Source organism: Rhopalosiphum maidis, chromosome 1 (genome assembly GCF_003676215.2).
Source record: "Rhopalosiphum maidis isolate BTI-1 chromosome 1, ASM367621v3, whole genome shotgun sequence".
Classification (NCBI taxonomy): domain Eukaryota; kingdom Metazoa; phylum Arthropoda; class Insecta; order Hemiptera; family Aphididae; genus Rhopalosiphum; species Rhopalosiphum maidis.
Genome location: NC_040877.1, coordinates 59,333,713 through 59,355,585, shown reverse-complemented (window position 1 = coordinate 59,355,585; position 21,873 = coordinate 59,333,713). Strand labels below are relative to the sequence as shown.

Below are 21,873 nucleotides of genomic sequence, written 5' to 3'. Positions count from 1 at the left end.
TATTATGTAAAACGTAAGTACACGACGTATAAATACATGCACACGCAGAGACAAATAATTACATAATAATTAAATATTCACGTACAATAAATTGATATTGATATAGTTATACTTTATACATTATACATCAACGTTGCTGATGTGCGTCGTCGCTCCGTGATAAAATAATAATAATAATAATAATAATAAAAAATATTCGACTGCTCAGTAATTTATTTTTGTAACGCAATACAATATAATATTATGTTCGTGCAATAGTGTTCATTACCGAGTAATAATATTATTTAAGTTATGAACAGCGAGCATAGGGGATTGGGTTTTTTTTTTTTTTTTTTGTATTATTTCCTAACAACATTATACCATATTAGTGCGTACGAGAGAACACGAAAAACGCGGTGTGCGCCCGCCGTCTTCGAAAAAAAAAAGTCGTACGGGGATACGGCACCCAAATCGCCCCCCCCCCCCATTTCTCACCATAATTACGCCACTGATTAATAACGGACGGGCACTACGCGATACGTTTGCCCGGGCCACTGTAATTACAATAATACACGGGTAATAATATAATATTATGTGGTATCCGTATCGGCTCGTTTAACACGCGTTTTAATTGGCCCGCGGATAACACTAACCTAAAAAATAATAATAAATAACGTAAAAAATAAAGACCAACAGAATAAACAATAAATGCTAGCCGACTCGTACACACACACACACAGACACACACATGAGCACACAAAAGTCAAGGACAACCGGTTGGCGGACAATGCAGTCCGCTGCCGCCGCCGCCGCCACGGTGATTCGAGGAAAAAAACGTACACACACCGGTGATCGGTATAAATGTATATAATAATAATTTATAACCGACTGCCACACATATTATTATTATTATTATTATTATTATTATACCGAAGACGAAGAGAGTAGTCGTCGTCGTCTTGGGCACTCTTCGCACGCCCCTACGGACTCGCACGTAGTAAAGCGTAGTAATATTACTGAATGACCGTTAGAGCGAGAGAGAGAAGTGGCGACCGTATCGTTATTGTGTCGGTTTTCCGAGAATTACAACGAATATTCTCACACGACCAAAGGGACTCGATGTAAATAAATAAAGAATAATAATAATAAATAATATACTGCTATTATTATTAGAGTCACTATCACGAGGTGTTTGTGACCGACGATGATAGCTGCTGCCGGCGAGGAGGAGGGGTCCCGGCATCTGTGGATTCCGAAAAATTCTTTCAGGTCCCGAGTTTTATTATCATCAGGAATATAATAATAATAATAATAATACAATATAACGCCCGCGACGCATCCGTCGTACGTATGTTTATGGCGTTCGGCACGAGTTCAAAGACGATGTGGTCCGAGAAAAAGTGCCACCTTTCAACCGGAGCCGAGTAAAACACAACAATGTATACGAACGGTTCCATAGACATTTCCGAAAAACGTTATTCGTTGTTGTCGATTACCGGTGCCGTTAGCGGCGATTCACAATTCGAATAATATATAATATTTAATATATCTTCCTCGCACACCGAATTCGAAACGTCAAAACGGTCAGAGCGACGTATTTATAAGGCAGGTACCAAACAGCGGCGCCAAGAACAATCGCACCGATACGCGATACGACGTAAAATAGAGTCGGTAATTCACGGCACGTCTGTGCGTCAATGGAGGAAAAGCGGCACGAAAAAACCAGTCGTACCCAAATTCGTTTCGAAATTAGATCGAGACGACGACGGCAATCGAAACACGACACGAGAGTATGTATCTGTGCAACAAACCACTATAATTATCGCGACGTTTACGACGATAAATCCTAATATGGAAATCGATATTGCACGCGAGCGAGCGATTATAGAATTATAATCGACTCGCGGGAGAGAGAGAGACAGAGGAATTTAAATGAAACGAGACTATTATTTACCACCCATACAACCCAAAGTAAAAACAACACAATTCTGTTGCACCGCTCGGGTGCGTTTTCGTGTTGTACGCATCTACATAGTACAGCTGTTACTATAGTGTACACATAGTGTACTATAACACTTGGGTGTCAGAACGCGGGCAAAGCGCGGTGCACGATAGCGTGACGGATATTTCAAGGTTGTCGTTGAAGGAGCGTACGGATTTTTTATTTAAAAAAATGTATACAAACAAACGTCGGGTGATATAATACATATTATTATTAATTTCATCTAGTGGTCAATTATAAAAACCACCGTTACTTTTTAATAATTCAAAAACAGTAATTAAATCAAATGTGATACACACACACACAAGCACACATGGCAATAGTTTTGAGTAAAAATTGAAAATTACAACACCATGACTGTTGTCGAAAACGATGAATTTAAAAAAAACACGACCGCCGTTATCGTATAGGATACCAAAATGGAATATATTATACCATACCTAACAACCGTGTTGTTGATATTTAATAATTATGAAACATTCTATTAGTCGGTCCCGGGAAGAGAACACACCACACACACACACACACACACACACACACGTCATGGAGGGCAGACCCCCATAATAATAAGTAATAAACTAATAACAATAATAAACACATATGCACCGCACACTGGTATTACATAAATTATTTACTATTCGTTGTTGAGAGAATGAAAACGAATATAATGATTAATATCCATATATTTTATGTTTTGACGGAGGTTGGCATGTAATAGTCTACAAAATAGTTGTACAACGTATTTACGTATATACTAGTAAACGCCTGGCATTTTTAGAGCACGCGGTGCGTCATCGTCGACATCTCCCTCCCCAATGATCACCCCTCCCCACCCACAACATAACTGAGGGTGAAAAAAATTCGGGTTTTAATTAGATCGCAATATTTTACGCAAAACACCCTACGGACTTCATCACGATGCTCGACCATGATCTGCAGAGGAGTGAGGGCAATGACGACAACTCGTCGACATGCACGTACACCCACCGCCCACGCCGAAAGTTTGTATTCCAAGCGAATAACGGACCCCTAGTTAAAAAAAAGGATGTATACATATTTATATGCATACGACGGGAATGCGAATACGCTGACCTGGCGACCCTCTCCTCACCGTTAGGCCGTAGATTTTTTGACCCTCATTTTTGAGCCAAAAAAAAAGCAAAAAAGTGTACATCGAGTGTGTGACATACCGATATTAATATTATATACGCGTGCTAGCCATTGCTTCCGAATACGATGTCAACACGACGTTCCGTAAGTGTTTACGAACACGCTTAATTAAATATTTTAAAAGGGTTTTAGTTTTTTATTATTTCCTCCCAGTTTTAGTTTTAATGACAATGCGATCCTGTACACACCATTGCACCAAACGATTTTCTCGCCGCTGGCAACTACGAACGAAAAAAAAATCGTGGCTCTGCTTACAAAACGAACTTCAATGCCGCCGGGTACCAAATAAAAGGGAAGTACTTAAAATAAATACTCACCTGAACGAAATTCCATTGCGTCACACTATCACGGATCCATCCCGTAGAATTCGAACAATAAGTATTATACAGTTATGAAATAATATTTGAACTAGTACCATAAACCATCGTATATTTTGGTGTTAAATTAAAATTTACCCCGTCTAAAGAAATGATTTACATTTTTAACTATTAGCAGTTAACATAGAACTAAATATGAACATTTAAAAATATCGAAATGTGCAATGGCATCTAATTATGTAGTTTATTTTTATTGTATTCATCATTTTAAGTGTAACACAACTAAGAATTATTATTGTAATATAATGAGATTTTGAGATAACGAGTTTTGTGTGACCATAATAAAGAAGTTGAAAATACAAAGTCAAAAACTAGTATATTTCTGACAATTTAAAAAATGCATGCCTCACAGGTTGATTCGGTACCGAACTCACGGTTACAAGTAAACCGAATGAACGCAAACACTCAGGGAAAACCACTTAAGTAACGCAACCAGGATATAAGAATATAAATAAAATCAATTAATTTGAAACGTTGAAATTGAAACGATAACAATTTTTAATTACCATCTGACAGGATTCTGGCAAATTACCGAAAAATATCTATTGATGAATGTTGTTTACAAGATTGTACTACGAAAACCCGTTATCGTATAGAATAATAATCGTTGTTGTTGAACACTACTAGTGTTTACAGAAACGCGATAATATTATAATATTGTCATTATTATTAAAGAAGAATATTTGTAAACATTTTATTTATCCGTCGTTTTTACACTTCTAAAAATTCTACGCAAGCAAAAAAAAAAAACCCGGGATGCGTGGAGATCGGTCTATACACACAGAGAACAATCGTAATCAAATAACGACGTAAGTATTTAAATAACTTAAACCGTGGGATTTTTTCGAGATAATAAAAAGAAACGCAGATTTTGTAACAAAAAAACCAAAGCCCGTGGTAAAAACAAAAAATCGAAAAGAATATTGATGAAAATACTATGACGACTACGATAAAAATATATAACCGTTTCCAGGAATCTATCTCGTACGGTTTCAAAGCAATTACTTCGATCACACTCGCACTGCTCTACGTGAATATGGTAAAATAATAAACTATATTACTGATCAATATTTAATATTTTTGTAGGACTACCTTAGGAATTCGGATTTTTCGAAAACAATGTGCACATTAAACTTAAGTAAATCGCAAAATTACCATAAACTGAACACCTCATTTATTTCACCACTAAAAATATTTAAAAATTAATTTCCCGTCTGCAGAACAGATAAAGTTGGTCCACTGTCCGCCATTTAGTGACCCCGGGTTTATGATATAAACACTATAGAAGTTTAGACAAGCTGCGCACTAATGCATGAAAAAATTATAGCCAAGTCTAATATATCTTAAAAAACGTAATACAAAGAAACGTTTAATAAGACATATTTTATGATCCCGTCTAAACAACAACAAAACCCGATGCACACCGTCGTAGTGGACGTCCTTCGACGAATTTTTCATCAACACAAACGCGCTCGCGCACAAAAAAGACCCACGTGGTCTACCGAAATATATTATTTTCCCGCCATCGCAGAAAACCTTCCTAACGATCTCTTTAGAGAACATCTTAATACTAAAATATAGTCGAAATTAATATCGTTAACTCGTGATCGATTTCAGCTTGTCGGCGCAATGATGTATTTACAGATAAAATAAGAGATGGATTCCCCTTGACCTTTTTTTGTTTAATTAATATTTTATATTACAAAAAACTTATTCGTTAATAGATATGTATTTTTATAGTGCTGGAAATCCGAAATATAATACACGTTCGTAAAATCTGGCGTTCAAATATCGAAAAGTGTCAGATAACAATTTTAATTAATGCTAAAATGCTCTATGACCATTTTTTTTTAAAATAAACACGGGAACATATTCTAAATTTATACACAATATTATAAATATATATATATATACATTTGTTATTTTATATTACATACAATATTGTTATAACACTTGTAACTAGTTATAAGTAGGAACGTACAACGTACTATTATTAACAATAATAGCTAAAACCAAACTATCCAAAAGAATTCACACGGGTGTAACAATGAACTAAATGGGTGGCTTTATTGACATGTTAACATGATATAAAAATAATAATATGCCGGATTAAATCATTGGTAGTTGTCTAAAACATAACAATTATGATGGCTATTGTAATAATACTAATAATAGATGTTATAGCTCAACATTGTTAAGCATTAAATGCCATTGATAATATTTTGAAATAACATTGAAGATTAAAACTATACTAAGATTATCATTAAATAAAATATGTATACTCAATCGTACTCAATCGTATAAAATGGGTATTCTATTTTGATTTGGAAAAACATTTAACTTGTCAGGTTACAATAGGCTATCTGGCTATAAACATATTATGTATTGTGTTAATGATTTTAAGAAGTTTTTAAAATTTTAAAGCAACTTTTGAGGTGTACGTGTCAAGTCGGTGAGTTCTGGATATATGTACAGACAACATCTTAAATACGCCACCGGATCGTCGTGTTTTACAATTTTTATCAACTTTTGGTCAGGTTAGCGCGATTGTGATGAAAATTACAACTCGTGAGTCTGATTTTTCCCAAAAAAAATGGAACGTTTAAAAGACTTTCTCTACGTACATATTTCGATCCTTCGCCCACACAAAAAAAGGCCTCCGATTAATTTTCTCCAGACGGTCTCGGGGGCGCGACAACAACACTACGTGCGTCGACGTGCGGAGACGGGGCGACGGGGTACCAGACAGGAACTTTCGAAAGAGGGTCGAAATCCCAATCCCCAAAACGGAGAGGAAAAAAAGGCCACGTTTTCGCCCTCTTCATACCCCCAAAATGTACGACAGACACGCTGGGAAAAGGGAAGGCGTCGGCGGCGGCGGTTACTCACGCACGCCGTCGACAGTATGACTAGGGCAACAATATTAAATTCGTGTGTTTACGGACGCGACGCCGAGACTTGTACACAATAACAGGCGGCGGCGGTGTTTACACACGCGAGCCGCATACCAACTTAATCTCGATACCCTCACACGAAAAACGTTCTCACACGACGCAACGAAATGATAATAATAATTAAAAAAAACAAAAATAATAGACGATAACGAAGTAATAATACCTGAAAACTATCAAGCCGGATTTTCTTTGGCCAAGACGTGTAGCATTTATCGTATTTGAATTGGCCGTGGTAATCGCAATAACTTCAGTGAGGGTTGCACTTTAAGTCTTATTGATTAATATAAAATATTAGAAGGAATATTATAAGGGTTACATAAATTTGAATATTTTTTTTTTTAAATGTGACTCCGCCCTTCTCTAAATCCGACCGCTAATTCACCAACTATCCTCAATCACTCACTCCATCAACTCCCAGGAAACCTCTCGAGTAAGTAGTCGAGCTCGACTTATTGACCCGACACGACACAGTTGCCATCAACTCGACTTAAGAGTACAATTTTTGTTCTATTTACCTCTCGAAAACGTCTTTCAAACAGGCCCCGCGCCTCTTGGACGACGATGACCCAGAACCGGAACCGGCGCCGGTGCTGGTGCTGGAACCGAATGATCCCGAGTGGGCGGGCGACACGCTGCTGGCGGAATTGGTGACGGGTGAACTGGAACCGTTGGACGAACCGGACAGGCTGCCGGCGCGGAGCCGCAGCTCGGCGTAGTCGGCCATCATCATTGCGGAAGCAGTGGCCGCGGGTTGTCTAGCGGCCGGCTGCCTGCGCTTCTTCTTCTTGCCGACAGTCGGCGGTGCGACCGACGTCCTGCCACCGTCTACCACGTCGTCGGCGGCGCCGCCGCTCCCGCCGGAAGACCGTCTGCGGAGGACGGAGCTGACGGACGACTGCTGCGGCCACTCGGAGTCCTTCTTCAAGTAACCGCGGCCGCAACGGCAGCCGCAAGCCTTGAACGCCATTTCGTAGCCCTTCTTGTTGAGGTTCACCACGTTGTTGTTATTGACGTTGACCGTCCACAGGTCCTTGATGCGCCGGCCGTTGGACTGGGGAATCGCGTTACCGTTGGCGTACGTCGCGGCCGCGTTCTTCATGTAGACCAACACCAGCCGTTCCCAAGCGTCGAAGCACTCGCGGTGCATGTACCGGCCGGCCGGACATCCGCCGTCGCTGCACACCACGCGGGCGTAGAGTTCGGCGGCGCGCGGATCATCCGGCCTGATGGGCGCGGACCGCATGACGCAGTCGCCGGTGGGCACGCAACATTCTTCGTAGTGCTGTTGCTGGACGAGTTGATAGGGTTGCTGCTGCTGCTGCTGCTGATGGAACAACTGTTCCATGGCCGTTGTGGTGGACGGGCCGAACAAGTCGGCGAAATGTCCCATACCGTTAAAACCCATTGCGTTTCGGCGAGGAGCCATTCAACGACGAGCGACGCTTGTCGACGACCACGACGACGGCGATCGCATGCCGCGCTCGGCGCGAGACGGCGGACGTCGGTGTCTCGTCCGTGAAGTTGCGGCTTTCGACTGCTGTACGGTGTGCTTTTTTTTTATATTTCGATTTATAGTCTTTATTATACGTATCTGCCCGGCGAGCGGTAAACACTCGGCAAACCGGCACGACGTCGAAGGTTAATAATAATATTATAATATGTCTTACTGGTTCTTAATATTTTTCTCTTCGAATTATGATGTCGACAAACATACGCAATACGACGAAGACGATGATACGGAAACGATCGTCATGCTCTCCGATACGAAACCCGCGAAATTGTCTGGAGACGAAACGACCAAAACAATATAACGATAATCATAAACCGAAAATCGTGGTAAACAAAAAATAATATTATTATTATTAATAACGATTTGTACTTCGTCACAGGTGTGCGAGGAGTGCGTGTGTGTTTGTATCTGTGTTTGAGTTTGTGTGTATGTGTGTGTGTATGTGTGTATTTGTGTGTGTTTTTGTGTGTCGCGGCGCGTGCGGTACGGACGACGTACGGCCACTTTCTGTTTCGTTGACCGACTGCGCGGAGATACCCGAACGCGAAACACCCGCGCGACAACAGCGGCGGCGGCGGCGGCGGTGACGATACACGTACGCGGGCTCGCGCGCGCGCGCTCTCTCACAGATCCCGCTTGTGCCCGCCCGGTTTGCCGTCGTGTGCGTGTACGCGCCGGTCGTCGTGCGTTTGTGTGCGTGCGCGCGCCACCCAAAACCATGTACCGGCTTGTGCGTGTGTGTGCGTGTGACGGTCACAGTCAAGGGCAGCGGTGGTGCGGCGGCGGCGGCGTCTGTGGCGCCCACTGGTGCGGAGATACGAAATCACTCCGCTCCGCCGCGGGGTAGTATCGCGGCGTGCGCGTCACGTGACCGGCGAATGCGTTTTTCGGGGGGCGGCGATAGTGCGCAGTGAGAATTGGGCGACGCCGTCGGGGGGTCGCGAGGGCGGCGTCCCCGTAAAATTTTCGGCAATTTTTCGGACACCGAGTTGGCCCCACCCGCCCACTAGCGTCACACCGATCACGTAGCGGGCGCTGTAGTAGTACCGTTGCGGCGAACGCGTCCCCGTTGATTTATTAGTTATTTATTATTAATGTTATTATCGTTAATATTATTAGGGCGACAGTGATTTTAAACACGCGGCCATAATAAAAGAATGCTACGTTTTCGTCGAAACGATTGAAATATAAATTGAATATTTCATTGAAAAATTAAATACCGTTAAAAAAGCAGATTACTTCCGTTAATGTTAAATTTAATAAGTTCGTGCCTACTCAATTTATAATGTCCATCTAAATATAGAAAATATTATTTCATGACTCCTGAAAAAATAAATAATAATAAATATGTTACATATAGTTATTTTTGTCATGTTCATCGGTTAATATTTATAATATTGAATTAATTGCATTTAAAATATTATATTTATTTAGAGATATTCACGGGTGACGTTTAAAAGGTTTGTCATAAAGTAATGTTTGAATGATTTGAAATGAAAATATCTACTAAAAAAAAGTATTTAGTAACTACCTAGTGTATATAGGTATACATTAAAATATAATAAACCAGAGCCTTTGATTTAATATTAAAAAGTATCTTAAAAATTAAACAATTTGTTATATAAAAAATATTTGTACATTAGTATTTGGTCGTACAAAATGGTTAAAACTTAAAACTTATGAGATTTTGTTGACTTCTTAGAGCTAATAAAATTGACAATTATTACTTCATATTAATATCTAAAAATGAAATACAAGCTTTACTATATAATATATAGTTGCACAATATTTAATTTTAACTAAGTACTTCTAAAAGCTTCAGCAATCTAGAATGTAAAAGAAAAATACATCAATGTGGTAGGTATTATCTAATTTATAATAAAGATAATATTACTCTCAGTTTAATTTATTATTATTATTATTATCGACGTACTTACCGGCTTTGTTTATTCTTTTTCTAATGATCCGCCGAATACTCACCAACGGTAATACCTCCCAAACATTAAATTTTTTTTTTTTGAATCGAGTGTTCCGCGTCGGAAATAAATTTCGCAGAGTCGTGAACGTCTATCGATCGAATTTCTCGAATATTCCATCAGCTAATAATATGGTAAAATGAATATAATACGTTACAAATCCGCGTCACTCAAGTACTTATTAAAATGTGAGTTTGAAAGATAAAAATTCAGTTTTAAATTTCATCGCCTATATTAAATTGTATTATGATTACATAAGCAGAAACACCGTACTTTTTTTGTTCAAAACAATTTTAATAATATAATAATAATAATAATAATAAAAAAATACTGATTAACCGATTCATGTGTATATACAAAACTGTAACAAGAGATTATTTACGTTTATTTAGCTCGAAGAAAACAAATTACATAATAAAATATATGAAAAAGATAAACTTTTGATAAACATTTCAGAACTATAGCAATTTTAAGTTAAATAATGCCGTTGAAAATAATACTATAAATGTGTACTCCATGCAATGAGCTATATATATAATATTATTACTCATAACTCATAAAGAATCACAATAAAATGAAAGAGCATTCTAAACACGTTACCACCGAGTGCCCTAATGAGAAAAAACATAAGTTATTGAGTTTATTTATAGATTTTTTCGCATGTTATTATTTACTTTCGATAATTGAGAACGGAAAATCCAATTTTAATTTGTATATAAATGATCTACAGTACGCTACACTTGACAAGTCAATACAAGTGTACTAACTAAAACTAAATTGTCATATAAATAATTAATATTTAACTTATATGAAAAAAATTAAACATATTTAATCATTGAATGAAAACACAATTGTATAAGAGTAATCCATAAATAGCTCATAGGAAAAAAATATCAAATAGAATAATTTAAAATAATAACATAATGATCGACAACATTAACTGATTATTCATATTATTTGAATTGCTGATGATAGCATTATGAATACAAAATATAATATTTATATAATAATAATATGCAATGTGAATAAATGTATAATACTATAATGTACATCGCGTATGTAAATTCGTGTTGTGGGTTTGGGCTTTTTCACATAGATATGTTATATTGACTTATAATAATAATTTGTATTTAGATTTTATTAAAATAGTTTTTTTTTGTATACACAACAGTTGATTTATAAAAATACAGGCACGTTCGTCATCCTAACATCCCAGCCATAGTTGTTGAGTTTTGAGTGAATTCATTTTTCGATTCAATTTTTCAACTATAATAAGTTATTTAAAAAAGAATCATTAGTCAAATACTATATGAAAACCATATTGACACCCACGCAATATGAAAAATACGTTGATTGTTTTTACACGACGGACAAATAATTGTCTACTAAATAATTAATAAATTTTATTGTTGCAAAATTTGAGAACGAAACATTTATATTTATAAGTATAAATAGTATAACAACTCTAATTTTTGGGGTTAGTCTTTTTTAGACTTAACTACCACAAAATAACTAAAATTAGTAAAATGGTTATTTTTAAATATTTAATTGCATACATTTTTAATTACAAGTACCTGTAAAAGTTGTGCTAATAAATGTTTAATATTTTTAAACTCTTTTTTAAGATCAACTGAGTAATGACGAAGAATTTTTAATTATATTTTTAAACTTATGGACTATGAAACAAAAATGTTATCAACATAATTCAAAATAAACTATAATATATTAATACATCGACATTTTAATATTATATCTATTTATAAAATCATAATATAAATATTTTATAAAATTTCTCAGTTATTAATTTCAAAAAATTATTCTATTTTAACTTTCAGTATGGTTTCTCGGATCAAGTAAAGAATACTTTTCAATATAACAGAGAAAAATGAAAATAATAAGAATTTTTGATGAAATCAGATTTGTTATCTTGTTATAATTTATAAATTAATCAATTTCAAGATTTCTAGAATATTAAAAAAATAAAAATTATTTGAAGACTTGAAAATTGTCGCTATTACATAATATATAATTATTTACTATACAAAATTAAATGTTCAAAATATTTTTGATTTATCTTAAGATAAATTAATCATTAAACCTATTCACACCGTCTTACAATTTGTCGGCATTGACTTATGACTTATGAGAGTTGATGAAAGCTATAACAATATTCTACGAAATGTATCTTTGTAAAATATAAACGAATGCGATTTGGTTTTTAAAAAATATGTTCAATAAACATGTACCCAATAAAAATGTAAAGGACAAATAAATAATAATATAAAAATATAATACAATATTCTTAAAAACATAGAAAGCTACAGTGACGATGACTTCCATGGTTTTTTTTTAACTGTAGTATTTATAGTAAACAAAATAAAATTGTTATTAAAACACGATGGGTATTAATTTATTATAACATGAAAAATCTTATCGGTATAACTTTACTAATATAGCAATACCATATGTATAATGGTATAATATTATTATTATTATTAATAATTAATTTAATGTCACAATGATTATAATTGTTTGTAATCAGTAATGACTAGTGTAGTTTTTTTTTTATCTTTAATAACACGGAAAAACTTGTTTATTAGATTTCCTATTTTATAGCAATGACAAAATATCGTTAAATCAATAGCTAAAAGGTGTCTGAAATCATGGGACACAAATAAACTATAAAAATAATCAACCTGAAAATTTATTACAGACACCATGCATACTAATATACTATGAAAAAAGGCATACCGTAACGGAGAACTATCGAACTAGTTGAAGCATCAATATTTTCTAATACTGGAATATCTTGTGAAATGTATTAATGTACCAAACTACCAATCTACATGTTAATACTGACTACAATGGTTTTTATACATGCAGTAAAAAACACTTACAATTATAGTTTATAAATAGTAAATAAGTATATTTCATTATTAATACATACATTTATAAGTTGTTTTTAATACATTCTCATTTTCGCTATAGTGTATTCGTGTAGATCAGCTACCCAAAACATAATTGAACCAAAATGAATGATAATAACATTATATTTATTAATTTTTATCTATTCTATGATTTAAAAATTATATTGTTCTGAGATATTTATTATTGATTGATAAAAGGTGGTGATAGTGGTTGTATTAAATTTTAATTCGAATAATTATTGAATAAGAAAAACGATTTTGAACGAGGATTATATCTTATTCTATATTATTAACTATATTTTATAAATTAATGAAGTATGATATATTTATATCGTTTTTCGCTATTAAAATAATTTTTTAATACTAGCATTATTTATAAATACTATGGTACAAGTAATACGGTAAGTTAAATTAATTTTTGACGAAAATTATAATTTATTAATGGGTATTTTATTATTATAATAATTTTAATATATATTTATATAATTTATTATTGTATTGATTAGTAATTACTATATGAATATAGATGGTATAAATAGGCAATAACATAAAATTATCTAAATGTTTTGGAATTATATGAATATTAAAAATGTTATTAATTTTTAACTATAAAATAATTTGCAAATTTTTGAGATTTTTACGAATTTTTGTTTTAATATTAACTTCAAATGCTCATAAAAAAAGTTGTACCTATGTGTCTTTAATAGCTATATTAAATAACTATTATAACACTTTATAGGGAAAATTGTATTAAATTTCAAAGTTTCTGAAGTAAACGTTTTTATTTATATTTATAGAAAAACAACTAAAAGAAATTAAAAATATCAATGTCTATATTTAACTCAAAAAAAAAAGTCAACATATTTTTAATAAAATTCAAAATAAATCCACACACGATACATGTAAATAAAATATGATATAAATATTTAGTAAAGATTTTAAGTATCTACGGTTATTCGTTTTTGAGTTATACCAAAATTATTTTGAAAAATACTGAGAATTTTTAATTCCTCACAAAATACAAACTAAATTTAATTTACTATTTGAAAATACCCTCAAAGTTGAAAATTGAAGCATTTTTTCAACTATTTGTCGTATTTACAGTTTTACACACACAAAAAGAAACACATTGTAAAATCAATACGTCGCTCCGCTCAGAGTATAAAACATAAAAGGTAAGTTGCATCTCCTTTATACTATAAATATAGTATAAAGATAAATTTTCGATTTTCATTATAAAATCATAAAATGTATGTTTATACTTTTGTTGAAGTCCCATATTTCTTTCCCCTTATGTCATTTAACTGTTCCGATAGATCTGTGTTTATCGACATTCCATAATATTGCTCTATTGCAATAGTAGTATAGACCATAAGTGTTTAACATGATTAGAAATTATACATTTACACATTAATACACTTTGATGACAAAATAAAATAATCGATCGGATCAAAATATGTCTAACGCTATAACCAAAATACTGTATACGAAATAATAATAATAATAATAATAGAATACTAGTAATCTACTTATCAAACGTTTGAATAATAATATATACGATAGTGTGTAATGTTAATAAATTGTATGTTAAGTAATAACTTTAAAGCATAAAATATACTGCACTAAATTTGTACAAAGTTTGTGTGAATAAGTTTTGACATTCTGTTTGAAATATCGAATAAAAATCCGATAAACTATATGACAATTGACGTGAAACAATATTTATAAATTATGATTGACAGAATAGTTTAAATATTAGAATCATGATAAAAATAACTTCACAAAAAATCCAAGCCTAACTCCACTGTCCAAAAAAATCTAAAAAACGTAGGTAACAATTTATTAATGTTCTGCAGATCATAAAATGTACAATTGATATAATTTTATGTGACTATGTTAGCTTACCGTTACTCGATGCATTTTTAAGAATCAATTATTATTGCTATTATTATCAATGGCTGAGAAGAGGGTTTAAACCATTTGGAATCGTTCCAATTGTCATACTCAAACTAGCCGAGACTGCCGGCAGGATTCCAATTATTCAGTTGCACGCTATTTATTAAGGATGCAGTTATGTAATCATACGGTAATAACCATTAACCACAAACAGATTTCGTGTACAAGGAAATAATTGACGTATAAAATATGAAAACGTTCATTTTTTAATCATTATCGCTCTATAAATGGACGTAAATCGAATAATATTTGACTGAGCATTTGAGCACTTAGAATAGTATTAATATCTGATAATCTAATATTATATTTATATCACAGTAAGCCTTGGAAAAGCATAACAAATCATCTTATAAACCGTATAATGGTATATTAATATACATAATATTATAATATAGCGTTATAGCAATTATAGCGTTGGCTTCGCGGAAAAACTTCGTAAATCGAAAAATCGATTTTTTTCGTTTTAAATGGATACACTGTATTTTTCTACATTGTATTTTGATATCACAATAATAAATTTATGACATTTTTTCATATTATGATAACATACAAAATAAATTCTATCGACCCAATAGGTTCAATCTACAATAGTAAAATCACATAAGTCGGACTTACGAGGTTTTGCCTTTGCCAACTTTATCAAAATACAGAATAATAAATTCTTCTTTTGTGATTTATTTTTTAATAAAACAGTATTATGATAAAATATGAATTTAGTAGAGTGAATATTAAATAATGTTTTCCTCAAAAAAAGTTACAATAAAATTTCGTATTATGTCAAAATTTCTTAAAATTAAAAAATCGTAAGTAAATTTCTATAACACAAAATAAAAAATTATCTTTTTGATTATTGAATCGAATAGACAATACAATTAAATAACATGAAATAAAAATAAATATACCTACGATTGTGAAATATTCAATCCTATAATTTTTGTTTCTGCAAAATTTGATAAAAGTGACTTAAGAGGTTTTGCTACGAAGCTGACGTTGTGTTATTAATTGTTAAATAACTTATTATACAATATTAATTATTTAACTTAGTTAAAAAAAATACGCTCAATCTATAAGACATCGAAATTGTATTGTATGATAGACATTTCAAGAATTCAGTTAGAATTTTTATTTGTTTTAAATTTTACACATGATCATGTTACAATGTATGCAAGTTGCCTACACAATTACTCCTCGTTCGACTGTCGATGATAATAATGGAAAATGTATCAGTAAAATGATAATAATATTTTGTAGATTATATATTATTATTTTTTTCAATAGATTTATGTCCTAAAATCAAAGTAATTCAAAACAAGGTTTTAAAGATATGTATTGTACAAAGTATCTAGAAAATTGCGTATTATGTTTATCGAATTCCAATATAACACAGTGTTTAGTTTCTACAATAATGATAATACACAAAAATTGAAAGTACGATGAAACATAAGAAATTATTTTTACTAGCATGCTTGAAAAAAAATTTAAAAATCTAATCTAATTTTCAATACTTAATATTAGGATTTTGTATACGTTAGTTGTTACCCTATTTGCAGGATGGATAACTTCCCAAAGAGCGTGTTCGAAATGTTGCCTAAACGTTGCTCCTTAAATAATAAATGCTCGTAAATGTATAATAATAATTGGACGGCATTTCATTTCCCTCGTGATTTTTTCGTTTAAATTGTTTCCTGAAACAGATAAGTCAGCTGTCTAAGATCCGACAAGACAGTGACACTGAATTAAAACGTTTTAGATTAATCTGGCAGTTGACAAATTGTTTTTCAATTCTAAGTCGTACGCTATTAAAGTAGTAAACATTACTTTGTTTTTTTATCATCTAATAATAATTGTATTTGTGAGGAAGAAAAATATTTTTCTCCGGAAGTTTTGAGATGAGATTGAATCGATTATAAGTGATTGGAACGAGGGACAATGGTTGGAAATCTATAAAATATATAACACGATTATTTATGTTGTTTTCTCAACATATATATGCATCAAGCATATGAGTCCAGCATATTTTATATTATGTCATGAAATAATGTAATAATAGATAACATTAAATATTTATTTACTATTGGGATTTTCCATTTAAACTAAGTCAAAGTTTTTTAATGCTTCATCAATCATTTTAAATCATAGCAGATGTATAGTCCATACGGGATTTCAAAGGATTAGGCAAACTTGTTTAATGCACATGTATTTGCCTAATGTGAAAAAATATTCCACTAATCTTTGAATATTGTTGGTAATGTAGGTATATATTCAATGTTCAATACATATGCACACTGAATACATAATGTAATATAATGAAACAACGCCTCAAGACCTACAGCTTTCCAGAATATCTGTTCACTCACGGAGATCATACAGACGCTATAATAATATAATGTGAATGTGATCTATAATTTATTCATAAACATGCCGATTATATTTACCTAGGTAATATATGTAACCTTAACCAAACTTATAAATGAGAATTATCACCGTGGGGTAATTATTAAAAAAGGGGAGAAAGTATAGGTATTAGTAATCTGTTTTCAGAACAGTATAGGTATCGAGTGTATCTCGTCATTGAGTAGTTAAGTCATTGTAATGTATATATGTTACAATATAACTCAATGATAAATTGTTACAATCGAAAAACGATGCTGAACGAAGAAAACTTATATTCCAAAATATATATTATGATAAAAACGTATTGCTAATTAAGTAATTTATTTTAATATTGATAATATTAGCAATAGTACAATTTGCGGTAAGTTGAATTGATTTTTGCCACTTGCATTTGAAATGTTCAGTGAATATTTTTTTGTTTTTACAGTATTTTTTATTAAGTTATCTGTTTTAATAATATAACAATAAACTTAATCGATATAATATTTGGTACACATCTCGGGAAACACAGAATAAAGAGACATCCCAGTAGAGGTACTTCATCAAACTGTGAGTATAAAATATAATAATATTATTGATATTAATATTCAGTTTCAAATCATCACAAAAAATATTTTTTAAATACAATAAAATAACTAAAATTCTTATTATTGGATCTAATTTTTATCCGAATTTGAACTTAAAATGTTTATAAAAAAATTAAAAAACTGGTGTTTAAATACTTTTTAGATTTTTAGTTTTAGTTTAAACTATTAAATTTATGAAAAACATTGTATTATATTTTTAAACATTTTATAGATTTAACTACATGATCATATTCAAATGAATGCAATTTTGATAAAATTTGAATTTCAAATGCTTACAATAAAAAATCTCGATTAGGTATTTTTTTGTTGATATTTTTAAATAGCTTTATAATGTCAGCATATGAGGAATGATGTAATTAATTTCTAATTTTATGATTGAGCAAAAAATTATTATCAATATGCATAAAAAAAATTTTAAATTAAATTTAAATTAATTTTTTTTAAATTAAAAATGTATTTAAATAGCTTAAAAATTGTCAAACTATTTTAGATATTATGATATACGTAAAAAATGCTAATATAAGCATTTGATGAAAATTTCAAGTACCTATCTACAGTTATTCGCTTATGCGTTTTTCCAAATTATCGAGAAAGATACTGGGAATTTTTACTTTTAACCCTCCAAGGCTTCAAGTATCAAGTTGATACTAAATTCACTTTCCAATAAGAAAAGATGAAATTGAAAATTGAACTATTTTTTCTACTATAAAAACTAAAAAGTGTCTTTACACAAAAAAAAAAAAAAGTAACAACATCATTGTAAAATTGATATAATATATTCTTCATATACTTCGCTCTGATCAAAATATAAAAGAATAATATAATAATCTAATAACGTAAAAGAAGTATAAATTTAAATAATAGAAGAGAAAATTAGACAAAATATTAATTTGTATAAATTTGATCTGCTCATCAATACCATTCACAATTCAAAGATAATACCAGGTTTTTTTTGTTACATGTATGCGTGTATTTTAAAGTCACAAAAACACAAATTAAACCACGAAACATGTACCAATTTATTACTCATTAATTATAATAGTTATTAATGTCTTAAATATTTTTTTATAATCAAAGTTCGATCTTAGCTTTGTTTTTCAACTGCAATTATTGCTTTAAAAAAAACGTACTGCTCCAAAACTCTTCTATTTAGGTGTTTGTTTCACTGCCATTCTATGTCAAGATTTTTTCTAGTATAATATTTTTCATTATAAAAACGTCTCACAGTGAAAAAACACGCGATAGGTACTATCAGAAGGTACAGCGAACTCCGCACACAAATCGGTTTGTCCTTTGGTCAACGACGAAAATATCTTTTCTATTGTAAACTAGTTATGGTAATCAGCTCATCAACCTACATTCAAGCGTTATAAGAACAAACCAAACGCACGAGGTCATTCTCCACATGCATTTTTATTTATTATTATGTATTACAATTATCCTATTAAAGCCGCAATGGTTCTTTTTTATCGCCATTGTAACGAATCTCGTATCGAATATATGTATACCGTTCGATAGTCGATTATCCCAATGTAATATTAATAATGATTATTAATATATTTACGCAAGTATTATAAATAACGCATTCGACCGAGTTTAAGTTTTGAGTTACGATAAGTTATGAATAGACTAAGGAATTTGAAACAATTATTACAACGCGGACATTTTTAAATATTTTTTAGTAAGTAGTTACTTTTTATGCGAAATATTCAATGCTGAGAAAAAAATATTGAGTACCTAAGTAATTCTCCACATTTTAAACGGAACAAGCAATCGAGACTCAAAAGTGTATACCTACCTATTATACATATATAGTTTATAATATTGGATTTACAATTGTGTGCTTTATTCGCTCCTCTCTATAATATAAACTGCACGTTTTCACGTTATTTATAAATAAGTAGGTATTCCAATTCTTCGGTTTCGAATAATATTATATTTTATGTATGAAGTAGGAAATTTCATATAAATATTGTCCTCTCTAGACATGTCGAAATTGAAAGATTCCTCTTACTTTTTAGTTTTTTTTTACAGAAATCGTGAAAAATGAACAGGGAAAAAATAATAAAAATCGTCTACGTGATGTCTATTGAAAATACATTTAATCTAAAATATTTTATCATTAAGAGACTCATCATTTTTGAATCGAAATTTGATCAAACAACTTTCTAATATTAATAAAAATATCGGAGAACAATGTGTTTTGTAATTGAAGGAGCTTAAATGAACGTAATTTATGCATTTAAAAATGATGTTTTAGTTATTTAAAAGTTCGTTAGTATAATAAGTAAATTTTAACTATGCAACGGTAATTAAAAGGATTTTATATTACATGTAATAATGTAATATGTTGTTAATGATTATGTAATAAAAATTAAAAAAGATCCCGCTATTTTTTTTTTTTTTTTTTAGTGTTTACAAGGTATACACACAATTTGTTGGCGCATTGGTCGCAATGGTGAAATACCAGTGAAATAATAAATATACTTAACGTATTGTTACAATTTGTATAACAATTATCGTCGATTTGATATACGTCATCAGTCAATGTTCAATCCATACGATTATTATAAATTATCAATGTTATTATTTAAATTATTTACTATTACTTTTGTACTATGGGTGATTAAGTTTTTTTGTAATAATATATTTTGCCGAAACTAGCTAACGTAATTTAAGTATTCTATAACGTATCTATACCATCTATTGTATCTATATTATATCAGTGGCGGTTTTGGTTGTATTTTTTTAGTGAGGCGAATTATGTATACCCCCTCCCCCTATCATAACAAAAATTAAACAATACGAATGGAATTCAAAAATATAAAAATAGTTATAATATAATATAATTTTAATTATATATATATATAGTGACATATACATATGTATTACAACAATAACAATTGATTGTTTATTTTTTTGTTGAACGTGCCGCACTGCCACAGAGCCCTTAGCCTGTAGGCTGCGGGCTAACTATAATAGTAAATCTATTTTCAGTACGTAGAGGCGATGACAAAATGTGCCTCACTATGATTATTGCGCATGCGTAATTCTATTTGATTAACCAGTCGCATACATACGCATGTGTGTGAATTTGTGTATACAAATACAAAATCAGAGGCGCGTAAAACGGTGCCTATCTGACGTCATTGGAAATAAGCTGAAGTACCGGTGTTCGTTTACGATGTTTACGTATTAATTATTTCGTGCATTTCTTATCGGTTTATCGATATTTTTGATAATATACATGGAATGGTAGGTACAATAAAATAATACGAAGCATTTTTTCTCAAATTAAGTCATAAATAAGTTATAAATTATTAGCGAAGTATGTGTTATTAGTGAACCCAGAAGTTCACATTTTGAGTATTATTTACCAAAAAATTTTAGTTGAGGCGCCGCCTCACTTGCCTCACCCCCAAAATCACCACTGTATTATATACATTTTAAATGATAAGTTAAAAACATACTAATATAATTTTAAACTTTTAGATCATAAAATGAATAATATTAAAATATAATAATATACGAATAACATGAAATATTATCTTTAAGATTTATATCGTACACGGTATAATTTTTATTAAGATCAGATTGCCCTAAACAATGTTCAGAGAATATTTTTATTTTAAAATACAAGTTTTATTTACAATATATTTCCATTGATATTATTATTGAAAAATGTTATGTATGATGTATCAACTTGAAGTTTAAAAATATGTAGATATATCGCATATAATATGTGAAACTTTATTGTATTTAAAAATAATTTATGGGACTTCCTTATTTTTATCAAATTTCCAAGAATGAAGTTTTTATTAAATTGAAAATCAATTCAATTTCTTATAGCCGAATTTTCTAATAAAAATACGAAATCGTGAAAAAAATCCCATTAATTTAATTAAATTGAGCAATCTATTTATGTATACTCGGAAAGTCGGAAACATTATCTAATTTACATGACTTTGACGCAATGTGGACTGAGTTCTGTAGACATCCTAACATTATTATTATTTGCATTTTATGCATAAAACATTGGTA

The 21,873-nt window shown here is 31.5% G+C and overlaps 1 protein-coding gene across 1 annotated transcript in view; it reads right to left on the bottom strand.

Annotated features, from left to right (window-relative positions):
* The window catches only part of LOC113560893 (headcase protein homolog), a 49,604-nt gene extending 41,086 nt beyond the window's left edge, over positions 1-8,518 (bottom strand). The window contains exon 1 of the mRNA XM_026967015.1: positions 6,998-8,518. Coding sequence (XP_026822816.1) covers positions 6,998-7,908 — 911 coding nt within the window. The 5' untranslated portion in view covers positions 7,909-8,518. The remainder of the gene's footprint in view (positions 1-6,997) is intronic.
* Between the last annotated feature and the right edge of the window lie 13,355 nt (positions 8,519-21,873).